The 19,623-nt window shown below is 37.2% G+C and overlaps 2 protein-coding genes across 3 annotated transcripts; both read left to right on the forward strand.

Annotated features, from left to right (window-relative positions):
- The first annotated feature begins 3,256 nt into the window (after positions 1-3,256).
- On the forward strand, positions 3,257-9,074 carry LOC134821432 (uncharacterized). Its single transcript, XM_063832176.1, has 11 exons — positions 3,257-3,366; positions 3,535-5,657; positions 5,787-5,875; positions 5,979-6,082; positions 6,240-6,342; positions 6,539-6,770; positions 6,887-7,566; positions 7,710-7,849; positions 7,972-8,128; positions 8,360-8,503; positions 8,675-9,074. The coding sequence occupies exons 1-11, from the start codon at positions 3,355-3,357 to the stop codon at positions 8,986-8,988; spliced, it is 4,098 nt and encodes a 1,365-aa protein (XP_063688246.1). The 5' UTR covers positions 3,257-3,354; the 3' UTR covers positions 8,989-9,074.
- A 2,622-nt stretch (positions 9,075-11,696) lies between these two features.
- On the forward strand, positions 11,697-19,420 carry LOC134814907 (ubiquitin-conjugating enzyme E2-17 kDa-like). 2 transcript variants are annotated; one of them, XM_063823247.1, is made up of 6 exons: positions 11,697-11,787; positions 13,329-13,395; positions 14,269-14,300; positions 15,587-15,664; positions 17,153-17,258; positions 18,449-19,420. In XM_063823247.1, the coding sequence occupies exons 1-6, from the start codon at positions 11,761-11,763 to the stop codon at positions 18,586-18,588; spliced, it is 450 nt and encodes a 149-aa protein (XP_063679317.1). In that variant the 5' UTR covers positions 11,697-11,760; the 3' UTR covers positions 18,589-19,420. The 2 variants fall into 2 exon arrangements, with proteins under 2 accessions (XP_063679317.1, XP_063679325.1); XM_063823255.1 differs by lacking the exon at positions 11,697-11,787 and adding an exon at positions 12,600-12,690.
- The last annotated feature ends 203 nt before the right edge of the window (positions 19,421-19,623 follow it).

Here is a 19,623-nt window from a genome sequence, read left to right on the forward strand (position 1 = left end):
TTTCAGAATCCAAGCTACAAGCCACTTTCTGTAAGTTCTTTCACAGACCTGAGTTTCATTATCACAGACCAAAATGGTGAGGACGTCAAATTTGACCATTCATCGGGATGCGGATCTGTTTGTGATTCAATTACGAATGTGGACTATCCCACTATCTTAAACTTACACATTAGAAAACCTCAATTCTAATTGTTGATTCGTAGCTATATAAGTAGGTGAACATTTCATTTGCAATTAATTATTGAACTGTCCTGACAGAATGCGTCAAACTTATACACCAAACCGCTCATCGGAGCAAGCTTTCAAAAACGCTTTGAATAACGACTTGGGAGTCTATCATTTTAATAATCAGACCGGGTTCGGAATCGGCGGTTTTCTGAAAAAGATGTTTAAACAAGTCGTGCCAATAGGTAAGTCACTTTTAAGAAGTGGCATCGAATTAGCCAAACCAGAGCTTCAAAAATTAGCAGTTAAGGGTATCGAAAAAGGAGCAAATTACGGAGTCAGGAAATTGGGAAATGCCATCTCCACAGATAAGATCAACAAAAACGCCAAAAAACCGAAATACGGGACGCTCTCCTAGGCTATATAAAGCCAGTTGTAAGCTGGCTCTCATTCTTGACTCAACACTAACAGCACGATGACCAAATATGTTAAATCTATGGAGGCTCTGCCTTCAAATTTACACCTTTGGGAAACAATTCACACACAAACTGGAATTGTTGAAACAAAGACTATCGATATTTTTCCGACAACATCTATTGAAGCTTCTGACACTTTGACGTTTATAATTCCGGCAATGTCAAAAATGATGCTGCAAAATGTTCAAATTGTGAGTGAAATTCGTGTCTTGACGGCGGCCGACGCAAATCCTGCAGCAAATCATCCGGTCAGTACTCTCCCGCACTTGGCAGCTGCATTATACAGGAATGTTGAAATTACTGCTGGATCCGCCTCCTTAGTTCAATCATTCGATAATGCTTATGCTATTTCGAAGTTCTGGGAAACCACTTTGAACACACGATCGGGTTGTCACCCTCATTTACACTCCAAAGAAGGATACTGGATCGATACTGTTAAAACTAAGGCTCATTCTGAAGACGTTGCTTTCTTCCCTGATGCAGATACAGCTGTTGTGAATGGTGGTGGACAAGATAGAGCTAAAAACATAGCTCTAGGTAAAAAGGTCTGCCTAGTTTTCTGACCTCGATGCTAGCATATTCAAACAGGACAAGCTACTTTCCGTCAGAATTGGAGATGCAAGTGACACTAACCAAAAATTATTCAGAGTTCATTCTCCTATCTCCCGACAATCATACAGACAAAGTGAAGTTCGATAAAATAATGTTACGCTGCACGTTTCAGAGACCACAGGACGCTGTCTTAAACATAATTGAACAGAGGCTGAAAAAAAGAAAATGCCATTTATCATACCGACAAGAGCGTTTTGAGTTTTCATTCTATTCCAGAAGAGCAGCGGATCTGACTGTATCATCGATATTTGGCTCAACACTACCACACTCTTTTTTAATTGGTGTCCAGGATCGTGCGAGTTTTGGGAAAACTCGCTCCAAAAACGCATTCTCATTACATCCCCTAAAGTCACTGCAGGTATACGTTAATGGGCGTGAACATTTTCCACGTAACGTTGAACGTATAGGAAACGACGACTACACATACATGTGGGACGCTTTTCTCAATCAATCCGGATATATTAATAGCGGTGATAATCTTCTACAGCATTATTATGGAGCGTATCCAGCCCAATTCATTGATTTGAGTCAAGACGCTAGTGGCGGGAATCAGAAAGCCCTGAATTTACAAAGAAGCGGAACTGTGCGACTCCAGCTAGAGTTCCCAGAAGCCGCTCCAGCAGGGAGGGTTTTGATGGTTTTAGCCTGGTATGATGAAATTATAGAGGTGACAAACGATCGTCAGGTAATCGTGATATAAGCCTCCATTTATGGTATATAAGCAATGAATCTGTCATTGATGTAACTTACCATATGGATACGCTAGAGATTGACAAAACATTAGCTGACGTCAGTCATTTTCGGGGCGCTTTTGCGTACGACATTTTACCACCAAAACTTGATGAAGATTTTAGTTTGGTGGTTAATACTGGTAATTCGTCGTCACCTGGTGACCACTGGCTGGTGTTACAGCGCAAACACGGGAGGATTTACTTTATCGACAGTTATGGGCGAAATTACAACGACGCTACTTTTGAAGCTAATTTTACCATAGCAATAAAAAGTTACATCGGGATGAGACTATCTCACGTAACAGAAAGTGGTTGCAGCGTTTAACTTCAAACGCTTGCGGTGCTTATTGTGTTTATTTCATTAGAGAGCTGAGCAAGCGTAGTTTTAAATCCTGTCTGTCTGTATTTAGTGTACATTTAGCGGAAAATGATAAGCTTGTTTCAAATTATTTAGACGAAATTCGGTGACGTTGAATCTTGAAAAGCATTTCTTTCAGTGTCAATTAGTATGTAGAATAGTTGAATTATTTGAAAATCTATACAAGTCTTTTATTGCAAAACAAAAAACAAATGAGTTCAAAACAATCTACATCAAAATTATCATAATAACAAAAAATTCTGAGATATGTTGTACTCATACCGTCAGCTAAAACTAATCCGAGTCACATAAATTAAATTACTGGTGGACACCGATCCATGTAACCCTTATCAAGATGCTTTTTGTACTGTTCACCTTGTAAGATCTGTAAACTGAGAGACCTAGAGTTGAACAGTGTGATTATTGCTCGTCTAGTGTCTACAATGTACAGCACTAGCTGCAGGTCCACTAATAACTGGCAAAGTAAGTTTACACTATGAATATAATATCACATAGCTTTTTACCGCTGCTACGTGTATTCTCGTGGTAATGTAACTTGTAGTTGATATTTTGAAGTTTAGAGCACACTATTTTTAATAGCTGAGTGTACTCGGTTTGCTGACGCCAGGTGTCTTTCTAACGTTCCTCAATCTTGACCAATAATCGGATGAGATAGTTTAGCAGGCCCCTCCCTGAGGGAGTGGCCTCACTTTCCAGATCTAAACATTCATTTAAATAAAATGACGTCAGAGCCTTTGAAAAGTGGAGCAGACCACTCCTCACTTTACAGATCTAAACATTTAGACTTGTTAAATAAAATATAGCGAGTTTATTGTGTGCAGCAGATGTGCTGTGTATATAATAGACAATAGTGCGACATAGCTTTATAAATTCAAGATCGTTCGGAGCTCTGCATTGTGCTATAGCTTTTTGTTAAACTGCTGACTCTCATCTGTTGGACACTATTCCCGTTTAACTCCTCGTCAATCTTCTACATTACAATCAAGTAATCATGAACCCATCTGTAAGTGAGATTCTACTTTAGACATATTTTTCTTTATTTTTGTGTGGGTTGATTTTGTGTGACATCTAAAGACGTATATATAAATTCGCAGTGTTGCTTGAGGTATAGGCGACTAAAAATCTTTTTGATGAAGCCTACACAGTGTTGAAGTTTCTATCTATTTTCCAGGACAGGTCCAGCTCCCGGTTCAGTAAGAGACATCGTGAAACTTGCCCTAAATGTGGGGCGGCTATAACCATTACTTGCTCGTCGGCCTTGGAGGCTCATCAAGCGTCCCAAAGCTGCCAAATAGTCAACTGTAACATCTGTCATATTTCATACCCTTTCCTAAATCATATCGAACACGGAACAACTCATGCGAGGGAATCTCGCCACATCGGTGCTGCTTGGGGATCGACGGCTGAAGACTCATTTGTAGTGCCAGATTTTGTGATCGAGGAGGATTATCGGGAGCTGTATGTGCGTCATGAGAAATACATAAAACCGTCTAGGTCGATGAAGGCTCTGAGTGCGGTATATAATTTTCAGTTGCATCGTTTGTCGGTCGAGGATATCAAGGAGCATTTGCTCTCTGTTTTCAGAGACCAAAAAACAGCATTTAAATTGAAAATTTCACTTGCATTCATCTTGAAAAACAACGAGGATCAGTCCTTGCATTTTTATTATTCTTCACAGAACAACCAGCTCCTGTTCAGTGATCCGCATTTTGTGGGTAATCTTAATGACTTGAGTACACTGACCCACAAAATTGATGAATTAGATCTGGTTAACCATGTTACATATCCCTGCTCAAAGTTCACATTTATCCGCATTACTAATGTGACATTTTTCCTATCTAAAGTGTTACGCTGTCCTATTGGATCCGCCACAGAGTTTCCACCCTATCTGAAAAATACTCAAGGTTTGATTAGCTTGGTATCTAACAAAAGAGGAAAACCTTACACTGATAACCTATGTTTCTTTAGGTGTTTGGCTCTGTTCCAGGGAGCCAAGGTGACGGCATTAGAAAAGAAAACAAAGGAGCTGTTTGAGCAGTACATAAGAGACATGCGTCTTGTAGTGTCAGAGTTTGAGGGTGTATCACTCAATGACTTGGAAGATGCTTCTCGAATTTTTGAAATGGGGGTATTTGTATACGCTCAGAATGAGTCTGGTGTCACAGAGCATGTTTTCAGATCCCTGAGAGAGGATAACATCATGTACCTCAACCTGTACAAAAAACACTTTAGTTTCATCAAGGACCTTTGCAAGTTCTCACGCAGTTTTCGATGTACCCATTGCAGTAAACTATTTCCCTCTTCATATCGTCAGCGTAGACACACAGCTACCTGTGATGCAGCCACACGTGACATCTACACAGGGGGTTCATTTGAACCCAATCGAACCATCTTTGATCAGCTTGAAGATTTTGACATTGAGATCCCCGCTGAATTGCGATATTTTCCATATCGAATGTGTTTCGATATTGAATGTGCACTTGTTCGAGACACTGGTGTCGAAAATTCAACAAGAGTAGAGTTTAGCGCTAAACATCTCCTGGCGAGTATCTCAGTGTGCTCAAATGTCCCAGGGTACTTGCAACCCCAGTGTCTGATAACTAATGGCTGTGAAAGGGAGCTGGTAAAACGCTTTATCGCTCTGGTCACTGAGATATCAGGCGAGTCTCATCAGTTAATGAAAGAGCGATTTTCAGATTATTTGACGTCCGTGGACCAAACTGATGACGAAAAATTGGTGGATCGTTTCGAAGAATACTTGCAACAGTTACCCTTGCTCTCATTTTGTGGGCAACGATACGATATTCCTACAATCAAAACACAACTGTTTTCGGTTCTTCTCGAGGCTGAAGACATCAAGTACGTCATTAAGAAGGGCTCAGCCTATTCAGCGATATCAACCGAAAACTTTCTGTTCCTCGACGTCTCAAATTATTTGGCAGCTGGGACGTCCTATGATCAATTCCTAAAGGCCTACGGCGCTAGCGTTCACAAATCCTACTTCCCGTATGAATATTTTGACAGCTTGGAAAAGCTGTCTTCCACCACATTCCCTTCGTACGAGTCCTTCTTCTCGTCCTTAAAAGGAAGGAACACATTGGAACCTACTCCTGGTGAGGTACTGATAGAGGAAGAACAACAGGTAGCTAACCAGTACCCACGATCGGAAGACAGCACCCTGCTGTCCCCAGATCAGGTGGTGGGAGTTGGAATCTACCGGTACGAAAAACTGAGACTCTTGTTTCAAGAGGAGGGGTGGACGTTCGCAGATTTTCTGGCTTATTACAACAACAGGTACAGTAGTTGATCACGTGTTGTGTATTTGATGTTTAAAATTTGTGATGATCACCATGAGTAATTGAAATTGAATTGCATCGATTTGTCGGTAAAATTGTTAATTTAATCATACTTTTTTACTTTCAGGGACGTAGAACCATTCTTACAAGCGATAGATAATCAGACTCAGTACTACGAAGAGCGTGGGGTAGACATTTTCAAGCAGGCAATCTCAGGTTAATAATTCAAGTTCAGATGTCATAAATTTTAGTTTCAATTGAATATTCATTTTTGAAGTTTCTCTAGCTTTGGTATCATATTGAAAAGTTGTATCTTCAGTACCCGGTGTCTCCCTGCGTTTAGCGTTCAAAGATGTGAAAGAAAGCTTTCACTTATTCTCGAAACGGCACAGTGACCTGGTGAAGCTGTTTCTGTCTCAAAATGTAGGTATAAGATTAGATGTATCAAATGTCATAAAATATATCAGCTTCTTGAGTAACTTGTAAATTTGTAATATCATTCACATAAGTTGATACACAATAACCCAAGTTTCCGAAAGGGTCTGTCTTCTATTTTAAAGGTCTGTAATCTATTTTACAGGTTGGTGGACCAGCTTTAATCTTTGACCGTTTTCAAGAGGCTGGTGTGACCACAGTTGGACACGATGCACATAATCCTGTCACAAGGAAAATCCTGGGGCTTGGTAAATTAAATGTTTATCACATTCAACAAATCAACTGAATGACCAATAGTGTTTTTGTAACTCTGTTGTATATCAACAACAATTTCCATTCGATTTGCTGCTTATTTCAGTAAGCAGTCAATATCGTTCTTGCTTCCGTAAAAGTTATGTAACGCTCTCAATCACATCACATTTCTTACCAATTACTCAATTACAGATGCCAACGCCCTTTATTTATGGTGTACAGCTCAAGAGATGGCCTCCGGGCTATACATTCGAAGAAGGGCGGCTGACAACTTCCGCAAAGAATATCCTAGCCCGATCTCTATGGTGGCAACGGAATGGTTGGCTGATGTTGAGCATCGGGAAAACATCTCAATACAACATGTCAGAAACACAGGGGAGTACAGAATCGGCGCCAGGAGACTCGCTGTCGATGGTTACCACAGGTATGTTTTATGTTTCCTATTTCCATTAGTGAACTACATATGAATTAATGTTATATTCAAATAGTTTTGGTGATAACGCGGAAAAAACAACGTATCTTAATTTGTTTTGATTCTAGGGAGACGAACACAGTTTACCAGTTTCAAGGGTGCTATTTCCATGGCTGCCCTTCCTGCAAGAAAGATAATCGCGACGTCAAAGTCAGCGGCAGAACTTTGAATGAAAAATTCAAAAAGACGAAAGAGATTAGTGATTACATCAGGAAGCTGGGTTATACCCTGGTGGAAATGTGGGAATGCTCGTGGACTCAATACAAGAAAGGGCATGATATTCACAACCGCTACGTCTATACCACTGAACACCTGTATAGAATGACTAAAGACAGGATACTCGAAGAAATCTTGAACGGACACCTATTTGGTGCGGTTCAATGTGACTTGAGGGTTCCTGATCACCTCAAGGCTCACTATGCAGAAATGCCTCCTATCTTTAAAAATACCACCGTGACGGCAGATGATATCGGTGAACATATGACTGAATTCCTCCGTTCAACGGGGAAATCTTTCAAGCCGACTCGATATTTAATCGGGTCAATGTTTGCCGAGAAGATTCTGATAATCACGCCGTTATTGATTTGGTACGTTCAGCATGGGCTTGAGGTGACGGATATCCATCAAGTCATAGAATTCGCACCCAGCAGGTGCTTCAAATCCTTTGCTGACAACGTATCGGAAGACAGGAGGGCTGGTGATCAAGATCCGGCCTTGAGAGTTGTAGCTGAGACCAGTAAACTAATAGGTAGATAAATAGCTACATTTTCATTAGCTTATGTCTCTTGACGCGATATCAATATTCCTTTACTGCCTGATCAAACTTATGATCACGTTTACATTCGAGCACCTGCTTTTAGATTCCAAGTGTTCAAATATCGTTTATCTCAGGGAACAGCTTCTATGGATATACGATAATGAACAAGAGCAAGCACGTCAAGGTGGACGTAGTGGATCAGGAGACTGCCGCAGATCTCATTAACGGCCCCCGCTTCTCCGCCTTGGATGAGCTTTCAGATAACTGCTACGAGGTAATTTTAATTTGTCTTACCGTAATTATTGTTGCCTACATTTACTGTGATCTGCAGTTTGAATCCTCATGGTTGATTTCATCGATTTCATATGAATGTAGTCCTAATAGTGTCTTCTATAGGTAACATCGAGAAAGAAGAGTATACGTCACAATCTTCCTATCCAGATTGGTTTTTTCGTTTACTCCTATGCAAAGTTAAGAATGCTCTCTTTTTACTTTGATGTGCTCGTGAGTTACATCCCTCGACCGTACTTCTCTCTTTGTGAGATGGATACGGGTAAGTTCAAATAATCTATAATCTAATCGATACATTCCGTACAAAACGATCAAAACTGTGACATTGGCTAAAACCTGAAATACGGTCTTCTGTTCATTTTGTGCGCTGACGCAAAATTATTTTTTGTAGTATTCTTCGCGCTAAAGTCGTGTAATGCGCGCGCGCGCACGCACGTTCCATTTTGCTGTAAATACAATAAATTCTTCGTACTGATCGTTTTCGAATTTTCAGACTCGCTGTACATGGCACTTGCAGCTGACACGCTGGATGAGCTCATAAAACCTGAGCTCAGGCAAGATTGGGCTCAGATAAAGTTGCAGTGGTTTCCTCGTACAGATACCGAAGAACACGCGGCTTACGATAGGAGGACGCCAGGTGAGTGGTCTGCTGTGTTGTTTAACTTTATTATTATTTTGACAAGTTTAATGTCACTTTGATTTTATCTTGAAAGTTTCGCGAGGGTTATTCATTATTGTATACAAAATGTATCTCAATATTCTCTGCGGTTGGTGTCGCGTCGGTAGTATAATTGTCGTTTACTTTCAGGGTTATTCAAAGTAGAGTGGAGCGGAGGTGGCTTTGTTGGACTTTCGGCTAAAACCTATTTCTGTTTCGAACCTGATGCCAAACAGAAAGAGAAGTGTTCGACAAAAGGCATCAACAAGGCAGCTCAGGTCACTATAGAGCATTTCCGTTCAGTTCTGCAAACGAAGCAAAGTGTCAGCTCAACAAACAGAGGCTTCATAGTCAAGAACAACACCATGTTGAGCTATCGAATGGAAAGAAAGGGCTTGAGCTACTTTTACTGTAAAAGGAAGATACTTGATGACGGCATCAGTACCACTTTTTTAGACATTTGATGTATCTCACATCGGTTTTGTGTACAGTATATGTAAATTTGTAATTGGAAGCTGTAGTTTCATTCTATTTTTGTCTTTGTGTAAAACTGATGTTTACATCCTTTGATATTTTACGCTGATTGGTCTTAACCTTGATCACGTGACTCGATAGAAACCCTACTCCATATTAGAAGGCAATGTTCCCTTGTTATACCATAAATGGTAATCTGTAGTTCGACCACCTGTGGTCGACTACCTGTGATCACGTGACAACGCCAACTAGCCAACCAGATTCACAAAAACGAATATAAATCACGTGACACTGCCTTAATGACCAATCAGAGGCTCTCTTTTACACCACGTGACAACTGTGCAGAATAGATATTTTTTGCAGCAATATAAATCACGTGACACTGCCTTAATGACCAATCAGAGGCTCTCTTTTACACCACGTGACAACTGTGCAGAATAGATATTTTTTGCAGCCAAATCAGCACATACATTACTACTCACAATAGCTATGTGTAAAACTTTGCTCTAACCAGAGCCCTCTCGCTTGCAGTAGCGCGCGACTATCCTACTTGTGAAACAAGCGCGTCACGCAGTACGCGTAGGCTTGCTCTAACCAGAGCCCTCTCGCTTGCAGTAGCGCGCGACCGCAAGCTTGTCTACCGCAGTACGCGTAGACACATGGCTATGTGAACGCGTAGGCACATGGCTATGTGAATGTAAAACTGATTACGGAGGGGGGGGGTAGAATATTCCAAAAAATTATTACGTAGTATGTGAACGACCCCTAAATAAAGTGTGTAAGTATTCCTAACCAACAAATTTGTGAATTTATAAATTAACAAGGCGCAAATTTTATATTTCCGCCAAAAGCATTGCTCTAACCAAAGCCCTCTCGTTTGCAGTAAAAGTATATTTCAATACTTAACCAATTAATTATTTTAGATTCACGATGTTAATCCTGCTCGTAGTGGCGCGAAAGCACAAAAATCATTACGCCATTTATTCCATCTGCCATCATTGTTTATAAACACTAAACTTGGGTTCCAATGTAACTTTACTGGGCGGCGCTCAGCCTGTCATTCCGCCGAATCTTTATTCGGGCTGAGTGAATTACGATTAATTTATTCATATGATTTACCACTAAATCACACATTTGGTCCATGTAGTTACTTCTGCCCGATGATGGAGTAGATGTTATGTTTTGAAAATTTGTGTGTATATTAAAAAAAAAAAAAAAAAAAAAAAAAAAAAAAAAAAAAAAAAAGTGACGTATACGCTACAAGAGCCGCGGGCTGTGTTAAATTATATATTGTAAAATCTGATTATTTGATTGTAAAATCGCATAAATGCGCCTATTTGCGCGTTTTAGAGGGTTTAATTACGCCAGGCTATGTTTATGAATATAATAGCCTGGGGTCCCCAGGTAAATATAACTATAAATAATTATAAGTATTATTTCAATATGCCGCATATTCTTTAATGCCACGCCGAGCTGCGATGGATTAACATATACTGTATACACTTTTTAAACTTAAATCATATTGCATATGGGTTTAGCTTTACCAGAAATATTTACTGGCTATAAGGGCTACTTCCAAAATTGAAAGAGATATCGACATCCGGTATTATTGTATGTTTTAAGTTTATAAGCTACTAATACGTGCGCCGAGTTGGACTCCGGGTTTTGGAATACGTGGAACAAATATTTTACGAGTATGGAATATCATCCGTTAACTAACCACTAGGTGTTGCACTGGTGTTGGGATGTTCGTCCCTGTTGCTTGCCCGGGTCAATATAGCAGGCAAACTTCATGTATGTTAATATGCACTATGTATGTTTAACATTCACAACCAACAAATGTCAGAACTCTTGCATTGAAAGACCGAAAATAAGAAGTGTTAAGTTTAAGACATGTGCACGTACGATCAATAGTACAAGGCACCAAAAGTTTGACAACAAGTTTTCATAAAATAGCACACTAAACTGTTATTAAAATATAAAATATCCTAGCGAGCTCTACAAGATAATGAAATTTCGTGCTCCAATATTCCTACTACATGAGGGATACACATGCTCAACAATCCCTCCCTATTAATCTTGGGTTGTACTGGACCTAACAAGTTTATTATCCGATGTCTACTTATATTTATTATGATATCCTTATTCATTGTAAAGGCAATAAAATTTAACTTTTGTTTTACATAAAATTTGTTTTCTTTAATCAAAACTTTTGACGTGATTACTCCAAATCCTAGAATGGCTGACTTTGCCATGAGTGTGATGTGTTTGCAGGGAAAGCTTAAACGTGCATTTACACTATCATATATTCAACATAGTCACGCCCCGCTTGATTGGACACAAGTCACAAGCATATTGTAGTGTAGACTTTCAAGACTGCAATTCATGATAATAATTATTAACAGAACTCCTAACGTCTGCTAATAATTTTGTCAGTTCCTGATTTTTGCCTTGTCTCTAAAGCTCATCTTATCTGAACTAGCGTTTCGGTGTGTACAAAAGATTTCAGGCACGCACATTCCTTGCCCTGTTAGTTATCTGACTAGCAGTCAAGGACAATAAGTTGTTCACCGAATGGTCATAATGTGTTAATTAACATCTATTTATTTTGTAAAATGTGCTTAAGATTCGATTTTCTTGTTCCATTGAAAAAAAAGCAAAAATTGAATTGTTTTATAATCTTCCTAATCAATCTATCATTTAGGGAATTTGGTCGTTTCAATTAAGAGTCAGGCTCACAGAGTCCCAAAACATCAGACATCATGGCAGCCCATAAAAGGATCATCAGGGTAATCAAACTAAGATACCCGAATTACAGTCTTGCAATAAAATCAACATTTAATTTGATGAAAACGTATCTTTCATATTATTTGCATAATTTTGTGAAGAGATACAATGAATCTAGCCTGCTACAATTTTCATGTCGAATAACAACCATCAAGTGCTTCTCTATGAAATGCTGCTTTATGCTTAGAAAAATGCTATTTTAAATTGAGCCTCCTTGAAACCTCCACATAATTACAATTGAGTTCTAAGGAAATCTTTGAAAGCTCGGTGTACAATCTATATACATACAATATATTAACAAATTAACTGTACATGTGGTATTCATAGAAATAATAAAATTGTAGCCTGATAATAGAGTACTGTAAACTATACTATACTATAAAGTTTACAGTCAATTAATAGTTTAATTAGTACAGTTCAGTTATAAAAATTTGCCCAACATTTTATTCGCACAACGATCTGCGATCATCATGTATTTAAGTTACTAATTTGGATGACTTCATATACATTCTATTCTGAACATGTTGCTTGCTGCTACAGTATTCAAACCGCTCGAATCTAATTAAGGGTGTGGGGTCCCCAGAAGCTCTAATTTCATCTGATTTTCACAGTAATGATTTTAGTTGTAACAATGATGTCTATAGTAAATTTTTGGCTGTTGGCTACGGGCCACGGGCCTTTGACATATCTCTGATACTACCAATATTTTGTAACTCCCCTGGTTCCGCAAAGATGTGATTTCAATAATTATATTAACAATAGAATTTGGTTGAAGAATTGTAAATTATATTATAATTTTCCTAATAAATCTATCATTTAGGGAATTTGGTCGGCTCAATTTAGAGTCAGGCTCATAGAGTCCCAAAACATCACACATCATCATGGCCTTAAAAAGGATCCACAAGGTAATTTAACTAGGACAACTAAATTTCAGTCAAGTAATAAACTCAGCATTCAATTTGATGAAGACGTATCTGTTTCATATTATTTACACAACTTTGCGAAGAGATACAATGAATCTAGCCTGCTACAACTTTCATGACGAATAACAACCATCAAGTACTTCTATATAAAATGCGAAACCAGAGAAAAATGTTATTGTAAAATTAACCTAATTGAACGATTTTCATTTGACATGAAGCTTTTGGTAGGCTAGATTTGTTGCAAGATTTGACAATATATGACAAAATACGACATATTATGACAATATACGACAAGATTTGACAATATATGATAATATACGATAAGATTTCAAGACAATATATGACATAATACGACAATATTTGACAATATATGACAATTTGTGACAATATATGACAATATACGACTCGAAGATCATCATCAAATTAGAAATAATATCTGAGTTCACCATACCATTTAATTAAAATGACGTTGATTTCATATTTATTCGTTTGATCAAGGAGCACTGATCCAATTTGTTGACTGTTCTATTTAAAGATAATCCTTACCATTTTCATTAGACATGAAGCTTTTGGTGGCTAGATATGTTACCTTGCAAAAATAGTATTAACACATTTTACAGGAGTTACAAGATTTGGGCCGAGATCCACCTGCTCAGTGTTCTGCTGGCCCTGTCTCTCTTGAAGACAGTATGTGCTTTCTTACATTAACAATATGTGCTTCAATGTTCTACTAATATTATAACTCTTCTGTTGGAGATAGCATAGGATAATGTTATATCTTTCCAACTACTCAATTTATGTTTTAATAAAGACAAGTTGGCGTGAAGTGTTATAAACCAGTCCAGTGTCCACAAATCAAAACCAAGTGACATTTGTTAATAATAATAATCACGTGTTCAAAATTTCAGACGACAATTCCATCAGAACCTGCTCATTTGGCCCAATAATTTTCCGCCAGCACTGAGCTGCTGCAGAGAACATTTCAGCGTTTATTTTTTAAGTTTTATTTTAGTCTTTTAGTGCATTGTGTTCATAATCTGCGTGACAATAATGTGATCCACCCTGTCAACCCTGTATAATAGTCAGTTCGTGGGATCAGCTGTTGATGAAGTCTGCATCACTGCTGCCCCCTATCTAGTGACAGGGTGCACGTCGCACGAGAACCACCAACATTGGCCATTGCACTCAATCACCAAGTGATACCCACAATGAATTGATCACTACAGAACACATGTCGGTTTTCGAGCAAATGAGGTGGTTATCCAATTTTAGCATCACATGATCTTCCTTTGGAACCAAGAACAAGCCGATAGCATACAAATTAGCGAGACAATGATCGAGGCAAATTGTAAAAAAACACCATGAGGCTGCCACACCCTACTTGAATGGGTCATATACTAGAATCCTTACCCTTTTTGGGTTATTAATACTGATCACTTGGTTCTGTTTTTAAAGACACCCTGTACTCAAATTTAGTGTGATTTAGTGTGATTCTCTCTACATGAACGAATTAATAACGATCGCATTTATTTGAACTCTAATATTAACCCTTTTTTTCAGTGTTTCATTGGCAAGCAACCATCTCGGGACCGGTTTGTGCATCATATTATTTAGAACATAATTACTGTTAAAATAATGTTATTAGTTATAACTAGCAATTTTTATTAATAAAGCTAATAAAATATCATTGAAAAAGTAATTATTCAGTAATAATACAGCCTGTCTGTTCTATGTCTAGCATATCTTCGAGTATAAGAGCCCAGTTTGTATTTGAACAAGTACACCGTCTGTACGGGTCACAAGATGGACGGGGCGCAGGGACCCCCTTCTGTCTGATAGTGAACCTAGCTAAACATAGCTAAATATAGCTAAATATAGCTAAATATAGCTAAATATAGCTAAACATTACACTGTAACTGTGTTAAACAACCAGCCCTGCTCATAAAGAAATATAACTGCTAATCAACAAAAAATCTTTACTTATTTCGAAATTTATCCAGTAATCAGCTCACTATCTTATCTCATCTCAGCTATTAAACCTGAATATTCAATGATAACCTTGTTAATTATTGATTATGATAGTAGGCTTATGTAACATTACATGTATTTATTGTATAATGATTAGCTCACAGTTGCTGTCATGCTCGTATATACAGATATATCACTGGGGAAATGTCACGTTATTAACAAGATGCAATAAAAGTGACGGATATAATATACCAACTCATATCCTGACATTTAACTTCTAATTAACAGTCTTCTCATGACTTTATTCTTTGTAATTGTCGCAATGGATGATCAGAAATAATCAGAAATGAACAATCGATAGTAAATAAAAAATGATGAATTGTCGGTTTTAGCATGGATATAAATGGATATGGAAATGCAAGATACAAATTTTATTGGTGTTATTAATGAAATTGTTGCACGTGCAAAAGTTTTCAATTAGATAATCCGTTTACATCAGAAACACAATGCCATTTTATGAAAGTTTTCAGATTTTACAATAAGCTCTGTTAAAAAAACTGCAGACCATTCTTTTCTGGTAATATTTTAAATTTAAAATCCTTAAACCTTTTATTATTATACTTATAGCAGCAATCCATTATAGCAGCAATCCACTGCTCGTTAAAAACAAAGTTACAAGTCTGTACCGATTTAAATGTGATGCAATATCAGTTTGATTCGATAATTAGCACATAAAAGTGATAGCTTTATAGTAGTAGTAAAACTAAAGTCCTCAAAACCTGCCTAACAATACTAGACCAGTAATGAAGTTTTGTGAGTGTACAATGAGTGTAACCTGTGAATGTTATACTGATGTAAGCAGTGTAGATTGTTATAAACGAGAGTTTGAATGTAATTACAATGATTTCAGGACGATAGTCCGTACAACGGTGGAGTGTTCTTCCTTACAATCCACTTCCCTACAGATTATCCTTTCAAGCCCCCAAAGGTTTGTGAAACTATCTTGTTTTATCATCGGTTTTTGCCTAGAATTGCTTATGATCTGTGTTGTCACATTCCTACATTATCACATACCAAGTTTGTAAAACATACCTCTGGATCGTGTGTGGATTAGTTCAATCGTTCACCGTCCATTGTTTCAAAGTCACGAATCACGTTATTTGAAACTTGTGATACACCCTAAATCTATTCAAAAAGTTTCACCCCAAAATAAAACATAAATGACCTCATTGTTATACTTAACCCTTCCCACACTATTGTTGACACTTCACAATATGAATGTCGCCGATTTGGCTCATAATTTCACCTTGTCAGTGTGTATCTGCGGAACCGGATAGTCACTAACAATTAGCTCACGTGACGTCACGTTATATTGTGATTAATCCCTCCACTCCTCAGCCTCGTGGAGGCGGTATCATTCGTAACCGTATTATCCTGAAATACGCCATGTTAATGTACACTTCTTACATCTCATATTTAAAATGACATTGTCAGTAAGGTTTCATATTATCAGTATTTATACACTGTACCTGTGTCATGTGACTGCGAGTCTTGTGACTCATTTCTAGAAAACACCTGAATCTAAATATATGTTCATATTGTGTGTCAAATAAAAACAAAAGAAACATAATCCGCATTATGATCGATCTTGGGTGACTTTTACCGTATCAAACATTACTTTTAGTAGCGTCATGTGACCAAATGTACGTTAAACGCAAGGCTTCCCTTTCTGAGTGTAGTTTCATGTTACACTTTGCCGCTGATGCGTCATGGCAACAGATGCGCAATGATCTGCTCTTTTAACACACCACGCACTGTCTAGCTAGGGTTTTAGTTTTTATGTTTTCTAAGTATTAAAATAAACTAAATCATGTTCCCTAAATAAAATCACTATGGACAACCCACCTACTCACAGTCACGCTCAAAAGATCTAAATTGTGAGGTAAACATTTTATGTGTTGAAAACATTGACCATTTGTAAGTAAGTTTATTAATTCAATTAATTAAAATGGTCATGGCTCTACGTAATGGGAATGTTGATTATTAAACCTCGTGACTCAAGTCTATGCAGGGACTGTAAGTGTGACCTCACCTTTTGTCATCGATCAAATAATATTTCAGTACCAAGCGCGCGCGTTAAAGCACACAAATTTTGTGCGCTAACGTATGTAAAGTATGAAGGTGCAATTGTAGTGTCGCTAGACATTTGCGTTGCACTAGATTATACGATCTTAATTAGACGAATCTGATTATATCAGTGTATATAATGAATTAGCAAATCAATTGTTTAATTGACATTTGACATCGAACTTCTTATCAAACTGCCGCGCGACTTGCGATTGTTCTACATTTTACCAAAATACTTTTATATCATTACATATGTCCCGAGGGCAACTATTCAATATGATGATCTTGCTAAGACGTTCTTGAACTTTCTAGGATATAATTAGAAATTCTAAAGATACCATTCTTTCAGGTGTCATTCACCACGAGGATATACCACCCAAACATCAATAACAATGGCAGCATTTGTCTAGACATTCTTCGATCTCAGTGGAGTCCTGCTCTAACCATTTCCAAAGGTAATGACATTATTTCAGTTGACATTTTCTTTGTACTGATAATCGTGGTCTATTCAGGTATTGTGTGATCCATAAAGTTGTGTACCTATTTTTTGTTAAATAAATGTAAGTTATATGTAATTAAGAGCTGGCTTTGTGGCGGAACTTTCCAACAAAATAACATAAAAGGGTGGACTGTCCGGAGAATCATATGATTATCGCGGACACAGCTGTGGTTATTTGCATACATTTATATCCTTTGAATAACTTCATGATAATGAAGTAATTGGCCATTTAACTAGCAAAAATAGAAATAGAAATAACATAGTACCAGCAGATAAAAACAAATTAAAATTTACAATCAAAACTTAAAATCAATTTGGTTTATTTTACAATAGGCTGATTATCACAATTCTAATGGATATTGGATACGGTGTCTAGTTTCTTGCTAGTGTGCGTGGTAGAATCAGTATCACGTGATCTGACGCACTATCCACCTCCCAGCTGAGAATATTAATAAATTGACTTACTCAGAACTATAGTTCAAGGGGGCTATATTTATGAGTCGCATTTGAACTTGATTTCTCTTGGAGAATTTCTCTTTAGACTCTTAACTTGCGAACAAATTGAAGCAGCAAACTTTAGGCTAGAAACTTTATTGAATTGAAATAATCATTCCACGTAACAACGTCTTCTTCAGTTCTGTAATAAAATTGTTAAACATGTGTAAAAATTAACGACGGAAAGAAATTTAAAATAACATTAAAACAAAAACAGAGAAATAAAATTTACGAAATATGACCCAAAAAATGTAATTGCAAAAAATGTCAAAACAACAAAAAATACGACAAGAAGAAATGTAAGCTAATACAACTAAATACTGTACTACTCATGATACTAAACTAATTAGTAAACGTAAAACTGGTTCTGAACAACCAGTTTTACGTTTACTATTTTATTTCTCTGTTTTTGTTTTAATGTTATTTTAAATTTCTTTCCGTCGTTAATTTTTACACATGTTTAACAATTTTATTACAGAACTGAAGAAGACGTTGTTACGTGGAATGATTATTTCAATTCAATAAAGTTTCTAGCCTAAAGTTTGCTGCTTCAATTTGTTCGCAAGTTAAGAGTCTAAAGAGAAATTCTCCAAGAGAAATCTTACTCAGAACTACCATTTATTTTCTAGTACTAACAACTTGAAATTTCAGTGCTGCTGTCAATATGCTCACTGCTAACGGACCCCAACCCAGACGACCCTCTGGTCCCCGAGATAGCTCGCATGTACAAGAGCGACGAGAAGAAGTATAAGCAGCTGGCACGAGAGTGGACTAAAAAGTACGCCATGTGATCAGGACTGTTCAGTGTTCATTTTTCTTGAGATGGGTAAGATCGGTCTAAATAGTGGGTGATGTGAGACTGTTAAAGCCACGTGTTAAAGATAAATTTCGACCCTTCAAAATTCGTATTTCGTCCAATAATGATAGAACTGTGCCTATCTGGTCAAATATTTTAGGGTTAAATTATCAGTAGATGTTTTTAAGTTCATAGATGGCTTTGTATTTCCAATTGTTTTTAGTTGAATAAGTGTTCTCCGCATGAGTGATATGATATTTGATTGTCAAGTTAGAGCTTTGTAACTACAGCTGTCATTGAGAATATATTCTTTGAAATACATATCGGACATCAGTAAATTAATACAGTTTAAAGTTTAGGCCGTGTGAAACTTGTTTTGAAAATGAATTTTTCGATGATGGCTGTTTATTCCCGAACATTGTTTTGAAACTTTGCTTCCGTGGATTTTTTCGTTCTTAACTTGAACATTTAACTGTATCTCTTCGTTGTGCTAAAAGTGGCAATAGTTTAAGTTTTATTTTCAAAACGTGATGCAAATTTTGCCAGTCAATCATAGCCTTAAAACTCGTGAAGTTTTCTTAATAATTATTCAATCTTTTGTACAGCGTTACTATGATTAAAATGCTTTTTCTAGAGTAAGTATTTTCTCTTTAAGTCACAGACGATGCTATGTTAGATTTGTATTATCGCATTCAATTTTGTTGATGGATTCTCTTCAGAAACAAGATTTGGAGATTTATAATTACGGGATTCGTGACTGATATTGTCAAAATGGATCAGCGGTAAAGACTGTTTCTGGTTCCGGCTTCTAAATTAAACCACTAAAATTATGTCTATTATTTTGTCTAGATGGAAATATTTAATCAAGAATAAAATTATACATTAATGCAAAACTTAAATTTGCTGTCTGAAAATGTATGAATTTTCCGATGAGAAATTGACTTCCTTTAAATTATGCCTAAAGTGGCTAAACACGATAATGGACTGATGGGACTGTTATGTTACCTGGGGACCCAGGCTATTATTGATT

The sequence above is a fragment of the Bolinopsis microptera genome, chromosome 1, assembly GCF_026151205.1.
Source record: "Bolinopsis microptera isolate Bmic1 chromosome 1, MBARI_Bmic_1.0, whole genome shotgun sequence".
Classification (NCBI taxonomy): Eukaryota; Metazoa; Ctenophora; class Tentaculata; order Lobata; family Bolinopsidae; genus Bolinopsis; species Bolinopsis microptera.